At 33.8% G+C, this 23,084-nt stretch overlaps 1 protein-coding gene across 2 annotated transcripts in view; it reads right to left on the reverse strand.

Moving 5' to 3' along the window:
* Nucleotides 1–23,084, reverse strand: part of MAGI2 (membrane associated guanylate kinase, WW and PDZ domain containing 2) — a 1,708,818-nt gene that overhangs the window by 572,719 nt on the left and 1,113,015 nt on the right. For both annotated transcript variants that reach the window (XM_044678723.1, XM_044678722.1), the window contains exon 5: nt 10,318–10,528. In XM_044678723.1, the coding sequence (XP_044534658.1) occupies nt 10,318–10,528 (211 nt within the window). The remainder of the gene's footprint in view (nt 1–10,317; nt 10,529–23,084) is intronic.

Consider the following 23,084-nt stretch of genomic DNA (forward strand, 5'->3'; position numbering starts at 1 on the left):
CTTTTCTTGATAAGGGAAAAACAAGCCACCTCTAGACCACATTAATGGTGAGTACAAAGTGAGAGGCATCCTGTATGGCATCAGAACCAGAGCAGTACCATGCCTGGTCACTTGGTTGGTTGTTGCTCTTTGAATTAAAAAAGGATCAAAATAATATCACTATATTGGGTTCAGTTATACATTGTGTCTGATTGGGACTAGCTCAAAAAGCTCTACCACAGGTGTGGCACAAATAGCTTGTATGGATATTTGGGATAGAGATGTCTCTAAATTTTCACATCTCATGTTTCTTTGGAGGTCCTCTGCTGGTGTTTCCTGTATTCACAACTGATACCAAAGTTCTTCCACATGAATTGTATTTCTTATTATTTTCAGTTAATTAATAATTTTCCATTTTATCCATTGACTTATTAAATTATTTATATTATTTATTATTTAAATATTATTTGGAGGCATTTATTATTATCATTTTTGGATAGTTTGATTGGTATGGTATAAATAGGTAAATTAACTTAGGTACAATTGTCATTTTTATTATATTGATTCAACCTGCCCATGAGCAATTAAGATACCAAAATTCTTCAGAGAGTGTCCTTATATAGCTAAACTCTGTGGAGATTTTCAATAAGTCCTTTTATGTATCCATTTCCTCCTCTTTAAATTAAAGGTGTGAGTTTAAATGATCTCTCAAGTCCCTTTCCAGGCACCAAATGAGCTCTTACTGGTTCACCAAAAAGTGAAAATAAGGTAAGGAGACAACAAGCCTACAGTCCACTGGACAGAGGATGTGGCTAAGTTAGATGATTCTGGGAATGTCCACACACAAACCCAGAAGGAGAAAAGCAGGTCCAACATGGTCTGAGTTTACTTGTTTTTTTTTTTTATGATAATCTGTCTTCATAAACAAGAGTCACAGAGCTGCCACACTTAAAACTCTGTCACTTCAGGGCCTCTTTATCCTATGGGAGGAAGTAGCAGTGAGAACCCTTGGAGAAGAAGTAGAGAAGGGAGGCTATGGCAGACCAAGGAGCATGCAGGAAGAAAACCCATGCTGGAAGTGAAATGATTTTAAAAGGCTTTCAGAAAACCGTTTTCAGGATATCCCAAGTCAGCTCAAAGGGGAAGGGGCATGGCTTTCCAAAGAATAAAAAAATCCAAGAAAATATAGAAAACAATAACAATAGCATTCATACAGTGCTTTAAGGTTTTCAAAGAACTTCATATATGCTAAATTATTTGTTCTCAACAACGACCCTGTGAGGTCCAGGCAGTTACTACTTTCGTCTTACAGATGAAAAATCCGAGGATCAAAAAGGTTAAATGACTTGCCCAAGGATAAACAGCTAAATGTCAAAGGCAGGATATAAACTCATGCATCCCACTGTGTCATACTACTAGCATCTGAGAAGATCTCAGCAAGTATTGATCCAAATATCCTATTTGTCATCTCTTTAATATTCTTATGAGAATAAGCCAGACAAGCAAGACAGGTATCTTTGATGAAAACATGTAAATGAAATTTTTTTGCAATAGTTCATACTTTTATGACAATACACAAGTGGAAAAAGGTACTAATATTTTTTAATGAACTTTAAGTATTTATTTGATGTGGTAGAACAAAAGCCAGCTTGAAGGCTCTTCAACAACTTGTATATCCCATACAGACATTAAAATTACTTAAGAGAATAATAAATATAACCATGTTGTTGTTCAGTCCTTTTTTCAGTTGTTTCTGATTTTCCGTGACCCTATTTGGGGTTTTCTAGGCAAAGATATCAGAATGGTTTGCCTTTTTCTTCTCTGGTTCATTTTATAGATGAGGAAATTCAGGCAAACAAGTTAAAGTGACTTGTCAAGATTACACAGTTAGGAAGTGTGTGAGGTCAGATCTGAATTCTGAAAAGATGAGTCTTTCTATCACCAGGACTGGCACTGTATCCACTGTGCCTCCTAGCTGCCCAACACAGCCATACACATTTGAAAAAACAAAGTAAAATACATGGAAAATGAATATTGTCCAGGCAAAGATGGCATGCATCTGTCAAGGATAAGGGTAGAGAAGGGAAGAAGTGAGGGAGACGTTGATGAAAAGTGGAGGACAGATGTGAAGGACCCTTCCTGAAGGGAGATAGAGACAACAGATCAAATGCCAACAGCAAGATATGAAAAGATGATGATCAAAATGATAGGAAACAACAAAAGTCAGCTGCTGGGAGGGAAAAATAGCATGTGCATGAGATTTTAACGTTTACAAAGCTTTCATACAGTTGTTTTTTTTTTTATCTTTATAGCAACAATGGGAGGAAGGTGTTATTATCTTTTTAAAAAAATACAAATGAATAAACTGAGACTGAAAGAGATTCAGTGTTGCCAAGGTAACATAGCTCATATCTAAGGCAGGATTTGAACTCTGGTCTTACTTTTCTAGTTCAGCATTATATCTACTGTGACACCCAAATGTATAGAAAAACAAGAGGAAAAGCAATATCAGAAGACACCATGTGTATTAAATAGATATGGATTTCCTTTTATCCTGGTTTTTATGATGGTAAAAGGGTATGTTTAAAAGAAGAATGAAAAAGCTAAGGATTAAAAAGTAAAGACAAACAATTTACCCATTGTTTATAGTTGATGGCATATTAAAAAAGGGATTTGTGTATCTTTTGACACAACTGTGCAAATAATTTTGCATCATATAGGCAAAAATTTCAGAGGTACTAAAGGCATGCCCTCCATTTTGTAAATGGACCACTTTTAATTAATTGGGAATCTTGATTTCTTAGAAGATTAGGAGAATAAGGAAATAATAAAAATAAAAGGAACCTGGACTATAATTATATAGGCTCCATACAGTCCTTAAGAAAATTCACCCTTGACAAAGATTTTACAAACTATTCTACAGCTGTGACATTTTTTTTGCCAATGTAATTTTTAGCTTCAAAAGTTTGCTTTTTATCTATTATTTAAGGTGGTAACATGTTCACTGCCAGTCAGGGGGATGGTGGAAAACAAATAGGTTCTTATTGTCATTTTGTTCTCCACGAAGGCTGTAATAGCAGTCTCTTTCATGTCACTAACTAAACTCACCTCTAAACAAAGAAGTAATTTAACAGAATTCCCCAGAGCGAGTTAGTCCAAATGAACTCTATGATGCCTTCCTTTGGAGACTCAGTATAAAGAATCTCATCCTTGAAAGAGTGACATTTTGGTTATCCGATTTATACTATGCTATATACCACATGCAATATGTTGTTTTTTTAAAATCTTTTTTTCATTTAAAAGGAAGGCTTTTTTAAAAAACATTTTTAATGTTCATTTTTAATAAAAGGAAGGCTTTTAAACCATTTACAATTTTATTTATTTACTTGTTTTATTTTAATTTAAATTAATTTAGTTAATTTATTAAATTATTTATAATCATTTTTAAATTTTATTTATTTAAAACCCTTACCTTCCGTCTTGGAGTCAATACTGTGTATTGGGCTAGGCAATGGGGGTCAAGTGACTTGCCCAGGGTCACACAGCTGGGAATTGTCTGAGGTCAGATTTGAACCCATGACCTCCCATCTCTAGGCCTGGCTCTCAATCCACTGAGCCACCCAGCTGCCCCCTAGTTATAATTTGAACAGATAATATAGAAAGGTACATTCATGTGTGCATTTAGTAAGTCAATTATTTGAAGAATTTTATGTAGCCATTTAATTGTATTTCCTTAAATATCAACATTACTCCATTAAGCATCCCATATAAATTATAAAATAAATCTGTACTCGCCATAATCACAGGAAACAATTCTGAATGTGGTACTTAATAAGTATATGCTTGCTTGAGTTAAGATAATGAGCTTGATTTTATTTTAAATTACTTCCTTCTAAAATTGTGACCATTACAATTGGTTACACATGGAGAAGCTTAGTAGAATGGGAAAAAAAAACAACCACCACCTCAGGAAGAAGGGTTCAAATATCTTCTCATGATTTTATTGAGTTATGTGATCCTGAACAAATAAATTAACTGCTCATAGCCTCACTTTTCTGATCTGTAAAATAGGAGAAGAGGGAGAGGGAGAGGAATAAACATTTATATAATTTATATAATTATGTAGTACCTACTATGTGACAGGCAATGTAATGTGCTAATCAATTTGCAAATATTGTCTTGTTTGATTCTCACATCTTATGAGTAATAAAAAAATAAATAACAATTTATTTCCTTCATTTTACAGTTGAAGAAACTAAGGGGAAAAGATCAAATATCTCACTGATGTTCACAAAGCTTGTAAGTGTCTGAGGCAGGGTTTGAACTTGGATCTTTTTGACTCCAGGCCCAATTCTCTTCTATTACACCTCCTAGAAATAATAATGGCATCCATTTCACCATCATTTGTGAAGGAGAACATCACTAGGATGCCAGGATCAAATGAAATAATGTTGGTAAATTGTTCTGTAAATAAACCTTAAAGTTTTATATTAATTTGAGCTATTATCACAAATATCACTAGTGAGTACATGTACAACTTTATTTTTAGTAACACTTTATGTATGGGAAAAACAGGATGACTATAAAGAGATTTCCTTGTGGAAACATGCACAAAGCATGTTTATAATCTGTTTGTCAAAATATAGGTCATTCTAGAAATTAGTGAAATTTTAAGCCATGAAAACGTTCATAGCTTAAATCAATAAATCAACAAGTATTTAATAAGTGTTTGCTTTGTGTCAGCACAAACACAAGCAGAAAGGCAGTCTCTGCTCTTAAGGAGTTTAAATTCCAAACTGCACCTAAACTTTTGGAATACCCTGAATATATGCTATTTAGTATTCATTTCTTCTAAGAAGAAGAATATGAATTGAATAAAAATAAGAATGTGAATATAACCTTTTAGAAAAACTTCGTACATAAAAGGCGACATTTTGAGGGGGAGTGAGTTAGAGTAGGGAAGAGGGGAGATACAGAAATCAACACTGGTTATAGGTGTCAGTGAATATTATTCATTTCGTCCTCATTTAAACAATCTCATTAAAATGCATGTAACTTGCTACCTATTCCTAAATAATCCCCCAACTCACACCACACAATAGTCATTCCAGCCCATTTTTTTTGATTCTTTAATCCTCAATTTTCCCCTTTAACTTTTATTAAATAATCTCTCATACTATATTATGGCTTTAAGAGATATAACAACAAATAAAATTGTTCAATGGTCCTTTGATTACTAATATCATATAAGAAACAAAACATTATGATGTTTGCTAAACAAAGATCATGAAAGAGTTCTAGCACAAAGTCAAAATCCAAAAGGGATTCTACGTATGTTTCTGGTTTAGGATGATACTGTGCTGGTATCATCAAGCACTGGAACATATGAGATTCATATTATCTTATGAGTGTTTTGCTTAATTTTCCATACAAGATAAAAAAGAATGAAAATTTCCACTGTCTAGAAACCAATATGCAGTTGACCCCTGTGAGTTTATTTACCTACTTCAGTAGACAACCTACAGAATTCAACCAATAGCGAATATATTTGAGACAGAAACTGCGAATGCTATCCATCAATCAACACACATTAAGAATCTTTTATGGGCCAGTACAAAATGCTGCCAGAAATCCAGGGTGTGTTGAATATTCAGGATGATGTAACTGGGGCATGATGGAGAAGTCAATCAGAGAAGTCCCCAAATATTGCAGCCAGATGAGAAACAATGAGGTGTCTGAGCTAAGCTCTCTCATTAAATAGAGGTTTGGAGTTCCTGTGGAGGAGGTGGAGGGCCAAGGCTGAGGAGATCTTATAGGAGGATGAGGTTATTCCATTAAGGAACTTCCTGGGGTCTGGCAGAGAAATCGTCAGAGAATGCCCCAAGTAGTGCTGCCAGGTGAGAAGGAGGAGAGTGTGCCAACGTGCCCCACAGCAAACCTGGTCCTCTCCTGTTATCATTCACATGAGGCACATCTGATAGGGATGGGGTTGCCTTTCTTGCAACTTTCTTCATGCAGTCCATAGCTGAGATTAATCCTTTTTTTCAGATAATTCTATTAATTTAGAGGCCTCTCAATGACTCCCTGGTAGAAAATAGGGATCATTGGAATAGGAGGGGATGTCTCTCTAGCAACCATCAGGTTCTTTCTTTTCTAACTGAGGTTCTAAAGTAGTTTTAAAGTTTATATAGACTCAGGACCTGTATAGAACTATTTAGTGGAAGGTGGGACTTACCTGGCTTCTAACCTTACCATTCAAACCAAGGAGAAAGCTATCAAGAGCATTTTATTGTTTTGCATGAAAAAAATATTTTTCTCTTTCTGAGATATAGTGAAACTGTAATATTTTCCTGGGAAACAAGGGTCCTATTATTCTCTCTTTCTAGATTCAAAGAAGGTGTAGAGAAAAGATGGCAGCTTAGTAGTCCTGAAAGTTGTAGATCCAAAGAAATATAATATTTTGAATTTCTTTTTTTTTAAACCCTTACCTTCCATCTTGGAGCCAATATTGGCTCCAAGGCAGAAGAGTGGTAAGGGTAGGCAATGGGGGTTAAGTGACTTGCCCAGGGTCACACAGCTGGGAAATGTTTGAGACCAGATTTGAACCTAGCACTTCTGGTCTCTAGGTCTGGCTCTCAATCCACTGAGCTACCCAGCTGCCCCCAATATTTTGAATTTCAAAGAAGAAAATATTAGTGGTCCAACTTGTGATTTGTGAACAACTTTCCAAGATCACACTTAATTCATATAAACCAAGAAACTGTAGGTGCTGGTCCAATGGTCATACATATAATTCTTCTCTAGTGGCCAAATGTAAATGTGAGCTCAGTTGGGCCCTAGAGAGGTAATTTGTTCTTGTACAGTTATTTTCAGTCATTTCCAACTTTTCATAATGACTTCTTAAAATTTTTTTGACAAAGATATCAGAGTGATTTGCCATTTCCTTTTCTAGCTCATTTTACAAATAATGAAATTGAGGCAAATAAAGTTAAGCGACTTGCCCCAGGTAACACAGCTAATAAGTGACTGTTTCTGACTCCAGGCGTGGCATACTCTATCCACCTTGCCACCTTGCTGCTCAATTTAATTCCATGTTATTTTCAATCATGTGTGTATTTTTAGGGTTTTTTTAAAGAATTGATTCAGAGAAATTTTTTTAAAGAAAAAATAAGGTTTTTTTTTTGTACTAAAATGGTAATTTCCCCCAAAGTTAATGTGCTTTTGGTCCTTGCCAAATAGCTTTTTCATCTAACTTGAACACTGCTGTTTGTTTTCTCTTTGGGGATTCAATCAGCCAGCCATCTTATCACTACCCAAAAAGTTACATCTTCAAATCCCAGATCAGAGATCTCAAAAGCCATTAAGTCTATCTTCCTCATTTAATGGAAGAGGAAACTGAGGCCCAAGAAGGTTCAATAGCTTGCTCATGGCTACACAGGTGACCAGTAAATAGCAAAAACAGAATTTGAAAGCAGGATCTCTTAAGCTAGAGAAAGTGCTTTTCTCATGGTACCATGTTTTCCCGAATTACTGATGGGAAAAAGTGGGTTTAGTAGCTTTAATAAATCTCTCAGAGAATCTGGTGATGGAACTGAGAATAAAGGACTGCCTTTAACAAGGTATGTTATAAAAAAGATACATTTTTCACTGGTAAGCTAGCTTTTAAGTTTTGTCTATTTATTTGTCATTTATTTTTGCCTTGATCTTATACTGCTTTGTTACAATTTAAGAATAGCTGATTACCATTGACTTTCTCTTCTGGTTTTGACAAATGATTTCTCTGGACCTCAATTCCGTCATTAGTTAAATGAAAGGGGTGGATTAGATGATATCTACTATGACAACTATCCTACAATGTTCTAATTTGATGCTTATTGTTGTCCCATTAATATATGTTAAACAATTCAGTAATGAGCCACAAGAAGAGAGGTACATATATATATACCACATTAATTTAATTATGTAATTAATTATATTTAACTCTAATTAAAATTAGTAATTGATCCAGGAATGTCAGCCAGCAGTAGTTAGTTAGAAAACTGGACTGGCAGGTGGTCAGGTCCAATTGTCCTGCTTGTTCAAGTATGATTAGGTAAATTAAATGTGCTACATGTGATCCATGGATCCTATGTTAGACCCCAAAGAATTTTATTACCAGGATCACAGTTTTGAAATAATTTAAAGAAGAGGCAGCAATTTATCTTTTCTAAATAACTGATAAGTAGATGCATGCCCATTGTGCGGATAGAAATTGGTTGAAAATAATATGAGAGTATGTAGTTTCTCTAAAATGAAAATAAAATCTTGATGCCAAAACAAATAACAAGATTTTATTAAGCATCTGCTATGGGCCAGGCCCAGTGCTATAGCACTAATGATGATGATAATGATGAAAGTGATAATAATTAGCATTTATATGGCATTTTAAGTTTTGAAAATCATTTTTACAAAGACTCTCACATTTTATCCTCATCACTATTGTGGTGAGGCATGTGCTATTATCCTCATTTTACAGATGAAAAAAAACAAAGCAGACAGAGGTTAAATACTTTGTCCAGAGAATAGTACAGTATAGCACAGAGTATATAATACTTTGTGTTCCCTTATGATCTTTATATTTTTCTTCTTTCTAATATACTCACAAATGTCTAGTTTTTATCTATTAGTTATGAGACATATTTAGAAATCCACATTTTTTTTAGTTTCTTGGTAAAAAATTTTTTATTCCTAATGAAACTAGGAATTTTGAAATCTGACTAAAGGTTAAAAAATTTGATCTTTAATTCATGGATAATTCAGAAATTTGTAGGATAAAATGAAGAGAATGTGTAGGATGACCATTACCTGGAAGAAATTTTTAGGGAAATACTCATAAACACCAAGAAAGAGTGATAAAGAGAGGTCCTAGGAGACAGAAGACATGAGCTCAAGTCTTACTTCTGATAACCAGAAGTGGAATTAGTGTGGGTAGGCTGCTTAACTCTTCAGTCTTCTAAGCAACTTTCTAAGACTACAAGTTGTAGTGGGTGATAAATCTGCATAAATGTAAGGAGTTTTCTCATTATTTCCTATAACAGTGAAATCTTAAATCTAGTCTAAATAATGACAATAACTGCTTAGACTTATGTTGTTTTAGGCTTGCAAAATATTTTATGTACATGACCTCTTTTATTCTTTGAAACATCTGTTTTGTAGGCAGTATTATCTTCATTTGACAGAGAAAATACTGAGGCTTAAATTAGTTAAGAAGTTTGTCTGATGTCCCTTATTTAGGGTATGGCGGGTAGGTATTAGAGTGCTGGTTCAGAGTTAGGAAGACATATCTTCATGAGTTCAGATCAGCCTCAGACATTCATCAGATTATGTACTTAGGATTTTTTTCCCCTTTTGACTGGCAATCATTTTTATGCATCTATATTAAACACAAAACCTTATCAGAATCATAGAATTTTGAAAAGGCACCTTAACGCTCATTTACTCTGACCCATACACAAAAGGAATATCTAGTACAAAATACATAAAAAGTGATTAGCTCCATTTTTGAGATAAAGATGCTCAGTAGATATTCCTAGTAAACTTGGTTCTCATTAGGAAGTGGTGTTGTTTATATGCATTTGATAAATGATGAGAAACATTTTATAAATGACACATGTAGAGAAAAACAAGCAAATTATCTTTGGGTTGGCACAGGCTCATGAGCACTGTTTCCTTTTAATTTTTCATTTAATTTCCATTTTACAAAAACCTGAGAAAAATATAATTCCAATATATCTAAAGAAAATGGATCACCACAAAGAGATCACATAGAATTAATTCATATTTTGATGACACTTTAAAGTTTATAAAATTATATCCTAGCAACAATTTTTAAATTGTGTAATGAAAACATTATTCTCATATTAAAGATGAAGAATTTGATGCATAGGGAAATTAAATGATATCATATGTCGAGGAAGTGGATAAAAAGGATTATGAATTCATATTTTCTAATACAAAACTGCTGTTCTTTCCTCTTCATTATGCTAGGATATTGTAGTACATTTTCTATGATATTTATTTCCCCTCTTAATTTAATGAGCTTGTATAGCTGATTACCCTTTTAGAAAAAAAAAGTTGTAACATAATGCTTAATGAAATTATCTACATTGTCCATTGACTTTCTTGCCTTTTTCAAGTCTCTTCCACTAAATTAGAGCCCTACTGCTTAACTTTTTGGCATGAAACCCAGAAAATTAATGTAATTAAAGAATTTTCTTCCCACAACACTCTAGTTGGTCACCGTCATCTACAGTCATGCTCCTATGAAGGCAAAGTTGAAAACAAATATACAAGACTTACTCTATAAAGTAGACTTCCCCCTTTTCTGTATAGGCCATCTCCCAATTATCAGGCAAGGGGCCCAGTTCATCATTCTCTTCAGGTTTAGTTGGCTTCACTATATCCATATCTTCCTTTGGTTCCTCAGGCTGACTGTACACTGGTGCAGGATAAGGCTGGGAGGGCATCTCACCTGAGACACCTGTACTCTTGTCTTCATGTTCACTTGATTCTAAAAGAGAAGAACATAAGTAATACAAAGGATTTAGTTTGTTCAATAAAGAACTTTCTCAAATTCATGCATAGCATAAATATTTGAGAAGCATTTTGGAAATAAATCCAGAGAGAGGTAAACACATCAAATCAGGCAGGAACTCACTCACTGCTCTTGCTCCTTCCATACCTCCCTACCTTCTCTTCACAGCTACAGAAAACCATACAAAAAGAAACAACCCTTGTCCACTTTATAACGAAGAAAAAAAACTTACTCTGTAGCCTAAAAAAAAATCTCTATTACAGTCATAAAAGTTTTTGCTTTTTTCTCTTGTGATTGTAAATCTACAGGAAATCAGGACTATTGATAGTTTTTGATGTAAAATGGATAATTTTACAATATTTTTTGTTCTTTTACAATATTTTTGTTCTTTTACAATATTTTGATGTAAAATTGATAATTTTACAATATAATTTTGTTCTTGTCTTTTTGTTATAAATATGTAATAAATTATAATAAATATGCTCCCCCAACAGAAACAAATTTTCATATTAGCTATGTCAACAATCTATATCTTATTCTTCTTCTCTTTCCTGCCATCTCTCCCCACTCCCCAAGAAGGCAGGTATATGATATAGGTTTTACATATATTTTCAAATGCATTATTTATCTATCTATATAATGTGTTATCACATATATGTTCTTGCCTTTTAAAATATTTTTCTCTCTTCTTTCTTTTCTACTTTATCATACTGCCTTTTTACCTATTCTCTTCTCCTTTCCCTAATTTCAGTTCTACTAATAATTCAACTACATCTTCCTAGTAACCCGCTGGTAACTTGCTGACACTTGTGACCTGCTGGTGGCACTCAGAGATTATAGTTTCCCTGATATGGAGCTAGAAGGCATCTCATTGGTCATCTAGTCTGACTCAATTATTTTACAGATGAGGAAACAGAAGTAAGAGAAGCTAAGTGACTTAGTCATACAACTAATAAGTGTCAGACTTGACATGTGGACTGATGCACTGAAAGATAACATGACATAGCAGAGAGAAGAAAAGCACTGGAATCAGGAGACTCATTTTCACAAACATCGTTGTACTATTTATATGATGTTGGCCAAGTTATTTAACATTTACAGGTATGAAGCAACTCTCCAAGACTACTTATAGGCGAGCTGTTTATCGGCATCATTGGAGGTAGATTCTAAGCAAGGAGCTCTCTAAATCAGTGAAATCAAAATGCTGGAACCCAAAAAGAAATAAAAAAGAAAATTTTTTTCTATGAGTGTACTTCGTTCCATTTACTTAAAACACAAGAACAAAAGCTTTTTTTTTTTAAAAAGTTTGTTTTTCAATTATCTCTCTTGCAGACTTAGCAAAATATAAGGCAGCTAGATAAAATTCTCTTCCTTAAGGTTTTCAGGCTCCTTCTTCCAAAGGCATCAAATCCTTTAGGATATATTAATATTATGTAGCCAGAGGCCCCCTCTCGTGCTGTAGTAGAAACTATTTCCTCTGAATAGAAATGGATTCATAATAATCTTATATGTTGCATGGGCATTTGGAGTAGAGAATTTGAATTCTCTTGAATGTTGAATAATATTGAAATTACTTAAAATTATAATAGATATTTATACTCTATTATGCTTGCACCAGTTTTCCCATCCATTTTTTCCAGATCTACGGGTTATTACTTAGTGTACTATAATACCTAAGTATCAAAATACTCTTCTGGTCATATGAACGAGGCAGCTGGGTGATAACATGTACAGAAGAGCTGTTCTTGGAGTCAGCAACACTTGAAATCAAATCCAGACTCAGACACTTATTAGTTGCAAAACTCCAGGCTAATCTGTTAATGTTTGTTGGCCTTGGTCCTGTCATTTGTAAAATGGGGATAAAATGAGATATTTGTAAAGCATTTTATAAACCTCAACAAAAACACCATGTGCTTTCCAGGATCCAGTTTTAATACATTAAATTAATTCTTTCCTGCTGAATACTTCTCTAGTGACTCCTTTTCTACTTAAAAGCAGATATTAGATGCTTTTTATTTTATTTATATTCACATCTATTATATATCTTTATTTTATCTGCATAATGTATAGCTATAGAATTTTTCTTGGATCATGCTAAGGTTATTATCTTTTTTACCTACTTTACTACTAAGTTTCTAGATAATCTGTACTCACTGAATATTTACTCAACATTGACTCCTTCTTAATTCTCCTACAATAAGGCTTCTACTTTCAACTGTCTACTGGAATTACATTCTCCAAGGTTGTCAGTTAACTCCTAATTGCCAAATCCTGTGCTTTTTCTTAGTCCTAATCAAGCTTGACTTTTCCGAATAATTTACAAGTTATTCCTCCTTAATACTCTCTTGTGTACTGTGATAACTTGGTTTCTTTAACAAGGCTCCCTCTATTCTAACTTATCTTCCTCACTTCTCAAGACGCTTTTTGTTATCATAAGTCAAATCAATTATTTATTTTCCCATTGGTTATTTTTAAATCAATTTTTATCAAATGTCATTTGTTCCTCAAATTACATAGTTATCCCCAGTGTTGTTACAAAAATGAGTGTTGGTTCCTTGGAAAGGTGAGTGCAGACTCATTACTGGTAGCATGGAAGGTAGGAGTTGGGAAGCTAGGTGAGCTAGAGAGTAGATGTCAGTTTATATATATATATATTACTTTCCTTTAACCTTTTCTATGTCCTAGACCTTGGAAATAAGCTATAGTTGCTTTATCATGGATGCATAAATTTTAAAGAGATTCGAGAGGGTATAGGGATCAGAGAAAACATCTAGTCTTCCATCTTGTTGGTCTCGACAATTTATTCTTTAAGATAAGCTTCTCAATCCACTGTCTCAGTCTTCCTCACTGAATCTTCTTCTTCTTCCTGTTCTTTAAGTGTGGGTCTTTTCCAGGACTCTTGACTCCTTCATGACTCTACATGGATTGTTTTAGGGATCTCATACATTATCCTGGCTTTAATAATCATCTCTAATTGATCACTAATTATTCCTCTGAGCTCATGTTCTAAATTTCCAGCTCAACCTAGGTAATTCCAGAAGTGGAAGTTAATCTAATCATGTCTCAAAAACTTCCCATCCTCTGAATAAATGCCAATTAAAGGTCGACTGGTTTTCCTCTTATTCCGTGTGACACACTCAAACATGAGACCTTTAAATCATCTTTGACTTCATCCCATTTACACTCAATTGCCAAGGCCTATTGGTTGAACCTCTGTTATGAGTATTACTGTTTTTACCTCTTTCTTAGCACTGTCCTCCTTGAGGATCTCATCACTTTTCATCTTGACTATAATTGCCTTCCAATTGGCCTCCCTACTTTCAGTCTCTCCACTTTCCAATAAAAATATCTTACAGCTGCCAAACCAATCTTCCTAATAAAAAAGGTCCCATAAACCAAAACAAAAATACTTTTAATGACTCTAGAATGGCATTCAGAGGTCTCACCAACTTTGCTCTAATTTATATTTATATTTTTATTAACCTTCACACATTTCATGTCCAGGCCACAGTGAGCTGACCACTATCCCCTCTTCTTATCCTTCCCTGGTTCACCTTTTTGCCTTTTTGTGGTTTTCCAACTCTGGAATGGACCCGGTACCTCTCAGCCTGTTCTTCCTTTGCTCTTATTCCCTTGCTCAGTTCATATGATCTTGCTTTTGAAATTACTTTGTATGTGCTTTTCATTGATTGATTTGTGTATATATCATATGTCATAGTCAAAGGTAAGCCTCTTGAGGGCAAGGGCTCTTTTATTTTGGCTTTTTATTCCCAATGCCTACTACAGATGTTTGCATGTAGCAGGTAATTGATAAATATTTTATTGGATTCCCCCACTTAGAAGTGATTCTATCATTTTCAAATTTCTAGTGCCTTTTTATTTTATCTTATTTATGTACTTTATAATATTCTAACTTGTATTTTGATTATCTGTATTTATACTTATTTTCATTATACTTGTAAGCCCTTCAGTGTAAGGGATATGCTGTTTTTCTTTTATATATTCCTGGCACCTAGCAAAGTACCTTGCATAAAATGTAGTAAGTACTTACATATTTCACAAATTGAAGTGATTATATGAATTAAAGGAATATGGTTTAGATGATGTATTGGTTGAACTACTATGTGACCCATGATGCCAATATTTCTCATTTCTGTGTCCATAATACAGAGTTTATTTTTAATTAAAGTGTGATGTCACAAATGCTTTATTTTAATCAATCATTCTTGTTAATAAATAAATATTTATTAAGTCATACATTAAGGGCCTACCATGTGCCAGGCACCATGCTAAGCTACCGTAGGAAGAATATCAATCAGAGTCCCCTACCATGTACACGGGGCTAATTCATTTCCTTAGAATGTATTGAAACTATTCTTAAGTCTTAATTGGGCCAAGGGATGAAAGATGTGGATCACTGACATTACATTCTGTTTACTTTAGTGCAAATAGCCATGGGCAGCTCTAGACTCTCTCTCTGAATCTTGGCTGACAAGCCATCATGGGCAATTCAGAGGCAAGAAAGGTGAATTTAGATGAATCTATTTGTGGTGTCCTTACAGCATACCCTTGTTGAAAATCCTTTCTATACTATAGCTAAGTAAATCTCTTTTTTGTTAACTGTTAAATTACCTATGCATATATCATTTGGTTTCAATACTAAATTACCATGGGACCAGTCTAACAACATAGACAACGGCAATGAAAAGTTGGAAATGGAACTGGCTCCATCCTCAATAATTTAGCTTACATTCTACTAGGTTATCTAAACATCCTACTAATAATAACAGAAAGAATAAAAACAGTTTGTAATTCTATTACAGAACCAGTGAATTGGCATATGACAAAAGATGAGAAGAGATAATATTTTAGGGCCTGTAGAAATTCCAATACACTGATGCAGTATTGAAAATAGGGTGATGCCTAGGTGGGTGGAGACAAATAGACAGATGTAAAAGACATTGGCAATGGAATCAACAAGATGTAGTAACTAAGTGTATGCGATAAAAGGAAGAAGGAAGAAACAAAACTCCACTTGGTACAGCTATGAATTGATCTAACTGTTCTACTCAGTAATTTAGAATTATGAGAAAAAACCCTAAAATATCTTTATCTATTACCCCCAACATTCCACTACCATGCTTGTCTTCCTAGTTCAACAAAAACACAATCAGGCCAAGTTTAGAAAGAGAAAAAAGAAAAAAGAGGGGGAAAAGGGAGGAAAGGAATGAAAGAAGGAAAAAAGAAAGAGGGAGAAAGGAAAGAAGGAAGGAAGGAAGAAAAAGAAATGTAAAGATAGAAGGAGAGAAAGAAGAAAGGAAGGAAAGGAGAAAGATAGGTTAGCTCTGTAATCCTGCAAAATTCATCCAATTTAAGACAACTTGGGAAACACTCAATCTCATAAGCATACTTTACTTCACCACTAAATAAAGCCCTTTTTTTTTTAGCTTTTAAAGGGAGTATAGAAAATGGTTCTTTCAATTTTCAAATCTTTATTTTTCAGAATGTCTATCCAAATGTAAAAAGGAATTTTAAAATAACTTTTTAAGATGGCAATCTTGGCAATAAGTATTTATTATAAGATATAACTTTTTTGGTAAATATATGGAATGTGTAAGGGCAACCGCACAGAAGAACACCAAAGTTGAATTGAGGTGAATGGAGCAAGTTGGATGTAATTGATTCAGAGTTATGAAATCATAAAAATTCACCTTGGGCTATACTGGAGGCAAGTTAAGAATGACTTTGGGTACATTACAAAAAAGAAATGAAACAAAAGACCAGAGTTCTCTGAAATAAAAAAAAAATTTCTCCTTCCAAGTCTATTTGTTGCTTTTCTTTCATATTTCCTCCAAGAATAGTTACCTGACAAATATTAGCTTCATAAACAAATTTCCATAGGATTTTTTAAATTATAAAGTAGTTTATAATAACAATGGGTCATTATTTAATCACTTAATTTTACTACATGTCTCTTGTATTCTCAGTATTGTATTTTAAAAAAAAGGTGAAAGTCATGGTCATAATTCTTAGGAAACTAAAAAATATAGAGGAAAATATGATTTAGGAATTTGGAAAAATTAGATACCAGCTGCTAAATTATATTATATGGATAATATATGCAATATGGATTCTGGATGAGAGAAAAAAATAATATAGGTAAAGAGGTAAAGAAAGATTTCAAGGAAGTGGTCAGTCAATAAGTTAAACATTGAAGGTTGCATATATACATAAGCCAAATGTATATAATCAAGTGCTAAATTCTCTGGCTCAGACTATTAAATGTGAAGTCAGGAGAGAGTACTTACTCTTTATGTGTTAATTAAGTTGGTCAAAATTATCCTCATTATTATATTTTAGAAAAATAAAGGAAAATAATATAACATATCAGTGTTTAATAGTCAGCTACTATGTACAGAATCTCAAGATGGGAACATTAAAAAAACAAACATCCTTCCCTTAAGGAGCTTATCATCTATTGGTATAACATTATACAAACAGAAAAGTAAGTAATACAATCTCTTCTCTTTTATACCATCTACACTGGCAGCTAAGACAAACAGGAAACCTTTCCTTAGAAAGTGACCCCTGAGGGAAGATTTGAACCCCAGATTCTAAGAGAGACAAGTGAAAGGTAGTGTGTGTTCCACACACAGTAGATTGTCTGTACCTTCTAAATAGGGAATGGGAAGTCCAAGAAACACAAAGTTGGTCCCTTTGGTCAGAATTTAGACAATATTAGGGGAAAATAGTATTAATAGATTAATTCAATTTGACAAAATTTGTTAAGTCCCTACCAGGCCGGAGTAACACACAGATATAAATAGAATAGTCACTGACCTCAAGAAACTGACAGTGTAGGGGCAAAGGGGTAAGGACATGTATCCAGATAAAGAAACAAAAATATCAAATAAATGCCAACATAGTAAAGACTTATCTCAGGTGTCAACTTTTGATCCTCCTACTTAGAATATAAAATGAGAAGGGTGAGAACACTATTATCTTGAAAGCTTGCTTCAAATCTAAGCATTAACTCCTACATAATACTTTACACTTTTTTATCTTTTATTCCTCTACTTCAATGAAATTACCTTGTATTTATCATGCATATATTTCACATTAATTTAAATGTATTATTTCTTCTAATAGAACATAAGCTTTTAGAGGACATACATTTTTCTCTTCTGTCTTTATGTCCCCGGCACCAATTCAGTGTGGGCTCAATGAATAAAAAATACTTGTTTCTTGAATGATTGAAGCTTAGCATGGAATAATTCCAAAAGAGAGTAGTTTGATGCTCTGAAGGGAAGAGTTTAAGAGTAGGCAGCATCAAAGAGGTGAGTTGCCCCTCCATATATTCATGTATTCGTGTTTCCTATGTGCCTGTCCTTTTACAATAAGCACTAACCAAAATGTATTCCTACCTCACATATATGCATGATGCATGACATCTATGCATCTCATTTTTTCAACTCAGGGTACCTGTGGTTACATTCAGGGTTTAAGGAGATATAATGCTATTATTTTTAACAATATATAATATTAATTAAACAACACTTTTATTAAATGCTTTTACTTTGAACTATGTGATTTCTACCTAACTGTCTAACAAAAGTCAACACATTCATAGATTTTAATTGGAACCATCTGCTTTTTGGATAACTTGAACTGGCTGTCCATTACCCATGTCAAACTTGGTATGTCCAAAAAAGAATTCGTTATCTTTTGCTTCACGACCATCTTGTCCTTTCCCCAGTTCTTGTATTCAAGGAAGCCACTGGAGCTGACAACCATGGTGTTGTACTCAGTCCTTCACTTAGATTCAACTCATATATGTCCACCTGTTGTTAAATCTTGGTGTTTCTACCTTCCAAGCATTTCTTCTGAATTGCTCCTTTTTCCCACTTTTAGTCACCACCCTAGTATAATCCCTTCTTATCACCTCATGTCCAGGCAGGAATTTTCTGGTTGGCCTGCGTACCTCAAGACTTAACTGCTTAGGTTTGATCATGTCACCTCATTATTCAATATTCATGACTAATCATTTCTCTGGCATTTAAAAACTTTACATTCTGGCCTTTTTCCTATCTTTCTTATCTTCTACTTTAACCCCCATATACACTCCAAGATAAAGATACACTGGTCTATTTTCTATTCCTCATGCATGATACTCTGCCTCCTGATTCTGTGTCTTTGTACTGGCTTTCCTACAGGTCCAGACTATTCTGCCCCTCATCCTCTGGTTTGAAGGGAGCTTCCACTTCTTCCTTACTTCCTTCCAGACTCAGTTCAAATTATACTTCTGCAGAAACACTTTCTTGTTCATTATTCTGTATATTTGTTATGTATACAACTACTTACATGTTATTTCTTGAACGTGAGCTCCTTAATGCCAAGAAAAGTATTTTTACCTTTTTTTTATCCTCAGTTCTTAGCCCAGTTCCTGATACACAATAAAATCTTAATAAATGCTTATTGACTAATTAATGGGCACTTATGAGTTAAAGAGAATCCTGTTGGGGGTGGTGGTGGGAAATGCTTTATGAAAATATGGAACTATAAGTTGTTAAATTTAAAATGTTAAAAAGTTGCTATGAAAATATATAAGTCGAGTACAACGGAGCAAATATGCAGTTGGATCACAGCAGAAAGCAATGCTTCCTTTTAATTTCCCTCATTATGGAAAATATTTCTTTCTTAATTCAGTTTAAGACTGTCAGATCAATTTATTGATTGATTTTTGGGGGCTATCATGTAGAACTGCTAACTCATTAATCTTGCTGTCCACTAAAGCCCTCACTTATTAATCACATGGACTATAGTTTAGCCATGCCCTCTTGAATCTTTGTCTAGTGCATTATTTTGAATGCAAGTGCAGAATTTGACAATAGTGGCATTAAAAGTTCATTTCATTAGATTGAGATTATTATTTGACTGTCAAGATCTTCTGGGATCATAACTCTCATATATTATATTAGCTTTCTCATCTATCTTTATACCATTTTCAAATTTGCCAGACATTCCATTTATCTCTATCCCATTCATTGATAAAAATTTGAACAGCAGAAAAATCAGAGCATGTTCCTTGTGGGGTTGCACTAAATTCTTCCTCTAAATTGACAGTGACCCTTTAATTCCTACGTTGCACTCAGTTATTTAACCATTGCCAAATCTACCTAACTGTACTCTAGCTAACTAATTTAACTGAAATAGTTACAACTTGTCCATTAGGCTAGAATCATACATTTTGTCAAATGTTTCCCTGAAATCTCAATATAATATCTTATGATATTCATCTAGTCTGCCATTCTTGTAACTGTCAAAAAAGGAAAGCAATTTCTATCTAATTAGGAATGGTCCAATCAATATGTTAGGGGATTAATTCTAAGTCTCCTCACATGACATTGCTACTAATGTAACATGTAGACTGTCTATCACATGACTCTTTTTCTGATCAATTTTTAACTTTGTACATAATTCCTAATTCATCATATAGTGCAGCCCTTTAAAGAGAATTTTCAAAATCTTCAAAAGTATTTCCCATTTTTATTGTTTGATGATCTTTCAGTTTTGTCTATAAGTGTTTTCAGAAGGCTTTGACCTACTCTGGACCCATATTAAGCTATTCCTACACTTTTTTTCCCCTTCACAACTTCTTGCCAGTTCATAAAGTTATAATATTATGATCCTACCCAGTTTTCTATAATATTTTGCAAATAAGCCTGAGTTTTAAGCTGGCAATTTCCTTGCCTATCATATCTCTCTACTCAGCAAGAGCATCAAGTGTTTGCTGGCTAATACAGTATCTAGTCTTTTATTTTTCTACTGGTGGTAATTATTTATGTTAATTAAAATTCCATAGTAAAATGGTTCTGTGCCATGTTAATGTATATTCCTTATTCATTTCCCATTTCCAGCATTGAGAATTCATTCATATACATTATGTTGTTTGTTTTTTCTAATTGCATGCCACGACTTCTGTTCATTTTAATTTTATTTTCTAATTTGCTATTGATTTTTGATACTTTGTTCTAGCAATTTAAAGGCCTGAATGTACAGACATCTCCTTCAAGAATGGTTATCACATCAGTAACCATTTATTTCCTCCTTGTTAATTAATTTCATTTAAAAAAGTGATTTGTAGCTCTCATTACTCAATATTGTTTAATTCCTTGAATGAGTGAAAGAAAAATAATTTATTAAATCGTGCCAGGCACGATTTTAAGGTGTGGGAATGTGAATGCATAAGTGAGGCATTCCCTGCCCTTAAGGAGTTTAAATTTTATCTGAGGAGACAACACAAACAGATATGATGTCAGGTGTCATAAGAATGATTAATTGAGACATGGAGAGGTCACTTGATATACCCTTTCCAGAAATAATCCTTACATGATGTTATTAACTTAATAACATGCATTTATCCTTATCACAGTATTTTTGTGTATATTATGCTTATTTATGTAAATGTTTTCTTGCTATTAGGCTGTGAGTTCCTTGAACATAAGGACTATGTTTTTTTATTTGAATGAAATTAAACATTACATTAAATGTGCATCTAAAAGATTAATAATAAATGATTACTGAATTGAAATGAATAGAATTTCTAGTATGAAAATTAATGGTATTCTTGACTTCATTAGGAGAGAGGTTGTACTCAGAACAAGGGAACTGATAATTCCACAAAATATTCTATTTAGTTGTAGGTGATACATTTTTGAGAAGACAAATATCAGTTGCAGAATATCTAAAAAGGTATAGAAAATAGTGAAAGGACTGCACATTCTTGTTGAAGGAAGTTAGTGAAATTAACCTAGAAAAACAAGATAGATCAGATTGACTAAAATAACCAAAAAGGAAAATGATAAATGTTGGAGGGAATGTTGGAAAATTGGGACAATATTTGTGGAACTGTGAACTGATACAACCATTCTGACAGCAATATGGAACCATGCCTAAAGAACCCTAAAACTATGGCCATTGACCCAGCAATACCACTACTGGGTCTGAATCACAAAGACATCAGAGATAAGGGAAAACAACCTACTTGTACAAAAATATTTTTAACAGTTCTCTTTGTAGTTGAAAAGAATTGGAAACTGATGGGGTGTCCATCATTTGGGGAATGGTTGAATAAGTTGTTGTATATGTTTGTAGAAGAATATTATTGAGCCATTTGAAATTATGAACAGGGTGAGTCAAAAAATGCAGAGACACATAAACTGAGGCAAATGAAATGATTAGAACCAAGAACATATACAGTAACAGACATATTTTATAATGATCAACTGTGAAGGACTAAACCATTATCAGAAAAACAAGTTTCAAAGGTATCTATGAAGAAGTCATGATAAAAAAAAATTATATTCACAGCCAAAAAAGGAACTGTTGGAGACTTATTGCAGATCAAAGCCTACCATCTTCCACTTTATTTCCTTCATGAGATTTTTTTATGGTATGTATGATTGAAGTCTTCTGTCATGCCATGAGCAATATGAAAATTGTGTTTCATGAAACGTATTTCATGAAAGCACTATTATAACCCATATTTTTACCATCTATTTACCATTTAAGGTGGGGAAGGAGGGCAGACGAGCAGCATAATGTCAGAAAACAATTGTTAAAAATTGTTTCTACATATAATTGAAAAAGAAACAATAAAAGAAAAAGAGAAACAGCATAGGAAGACTGTCAAAAGAGAGATTAGACAACAGTCCATCAAGAAGCACTTAAGCACTTATGTGCCAGGAATTGTGCTAAGTACTGGGAATACAAATAAAAACAAAAAGAAAGACTGTCCATGCCTTAGAAGAATTCAAATTCTAATGGAGGAAGATGACACATAAAACTCAAAGGATCCTGAAAAGCAAGAGTTCACAAATATGCTGATACTAGGCTTGGAGACATGGTAAAGGAGGTCTGGAGAGGTAGAATTGAATCCTGCAGAGGAATGAAGAGATGATTGACATAATAGTAGGTGCCCTACTTAAAAATGGAAATTCCTGGAGAAGCCACCTAAGAAGAGTGAGAAGAGACAAGAGAAAAGGGTACCTCCAATGTGTGAGGCCCAGGACTTGAGTGAAATTAGACATCTCCTAGAGTACAAAGATAAAACCAATTGGTAATAGCTGCAGGGAGGTAGCTTTGATCAATAAAATAAAGAAATGTCCCAAGATTATAGACAATGAAAAGTGTAATGGGTAACCATAGGAGGTAATGAGTTCTCTTTCAGCAGAGTTTTAAGCAGAGGCTTCAAATTGTCAAAGATAATATATGGAAGGGAGTCTTGATCAAAGACTGTGGATTAGATACTTCTAAAATCCTTCTGGTGTCTCAAATTCTGGAGATGAAATAAAAAAAGGATACTTTAAAGTAGCAGTTGTAAAACTGAGATAGGAAGCCGAAATAGCAGTGAGTATCTAGAAAGGATGGGTTGGCTGACACTGTCAAAGATTTTCCAACAGTTAAGGAGAATAGGGTATATGTACATTTAGGAAATTAGGGGGAAAAATGAATCAATGAAGATGACTATTAA

Source organism: Gracilinanus agilis, chromosome 5 (assembly GCF_016433145.1).
Source record: "Gracilinanus agilis isolate LMUSP501 chromosome 5, AgileGrace, whole genome shotgun sequence".
NCBI classification, from domain to species: Eukaryota; Metazoa; Chordata; class Mammalia; order Didelphimorphia; family Didelphidae; genus Gracilinanus; species Gracilinanus agilis.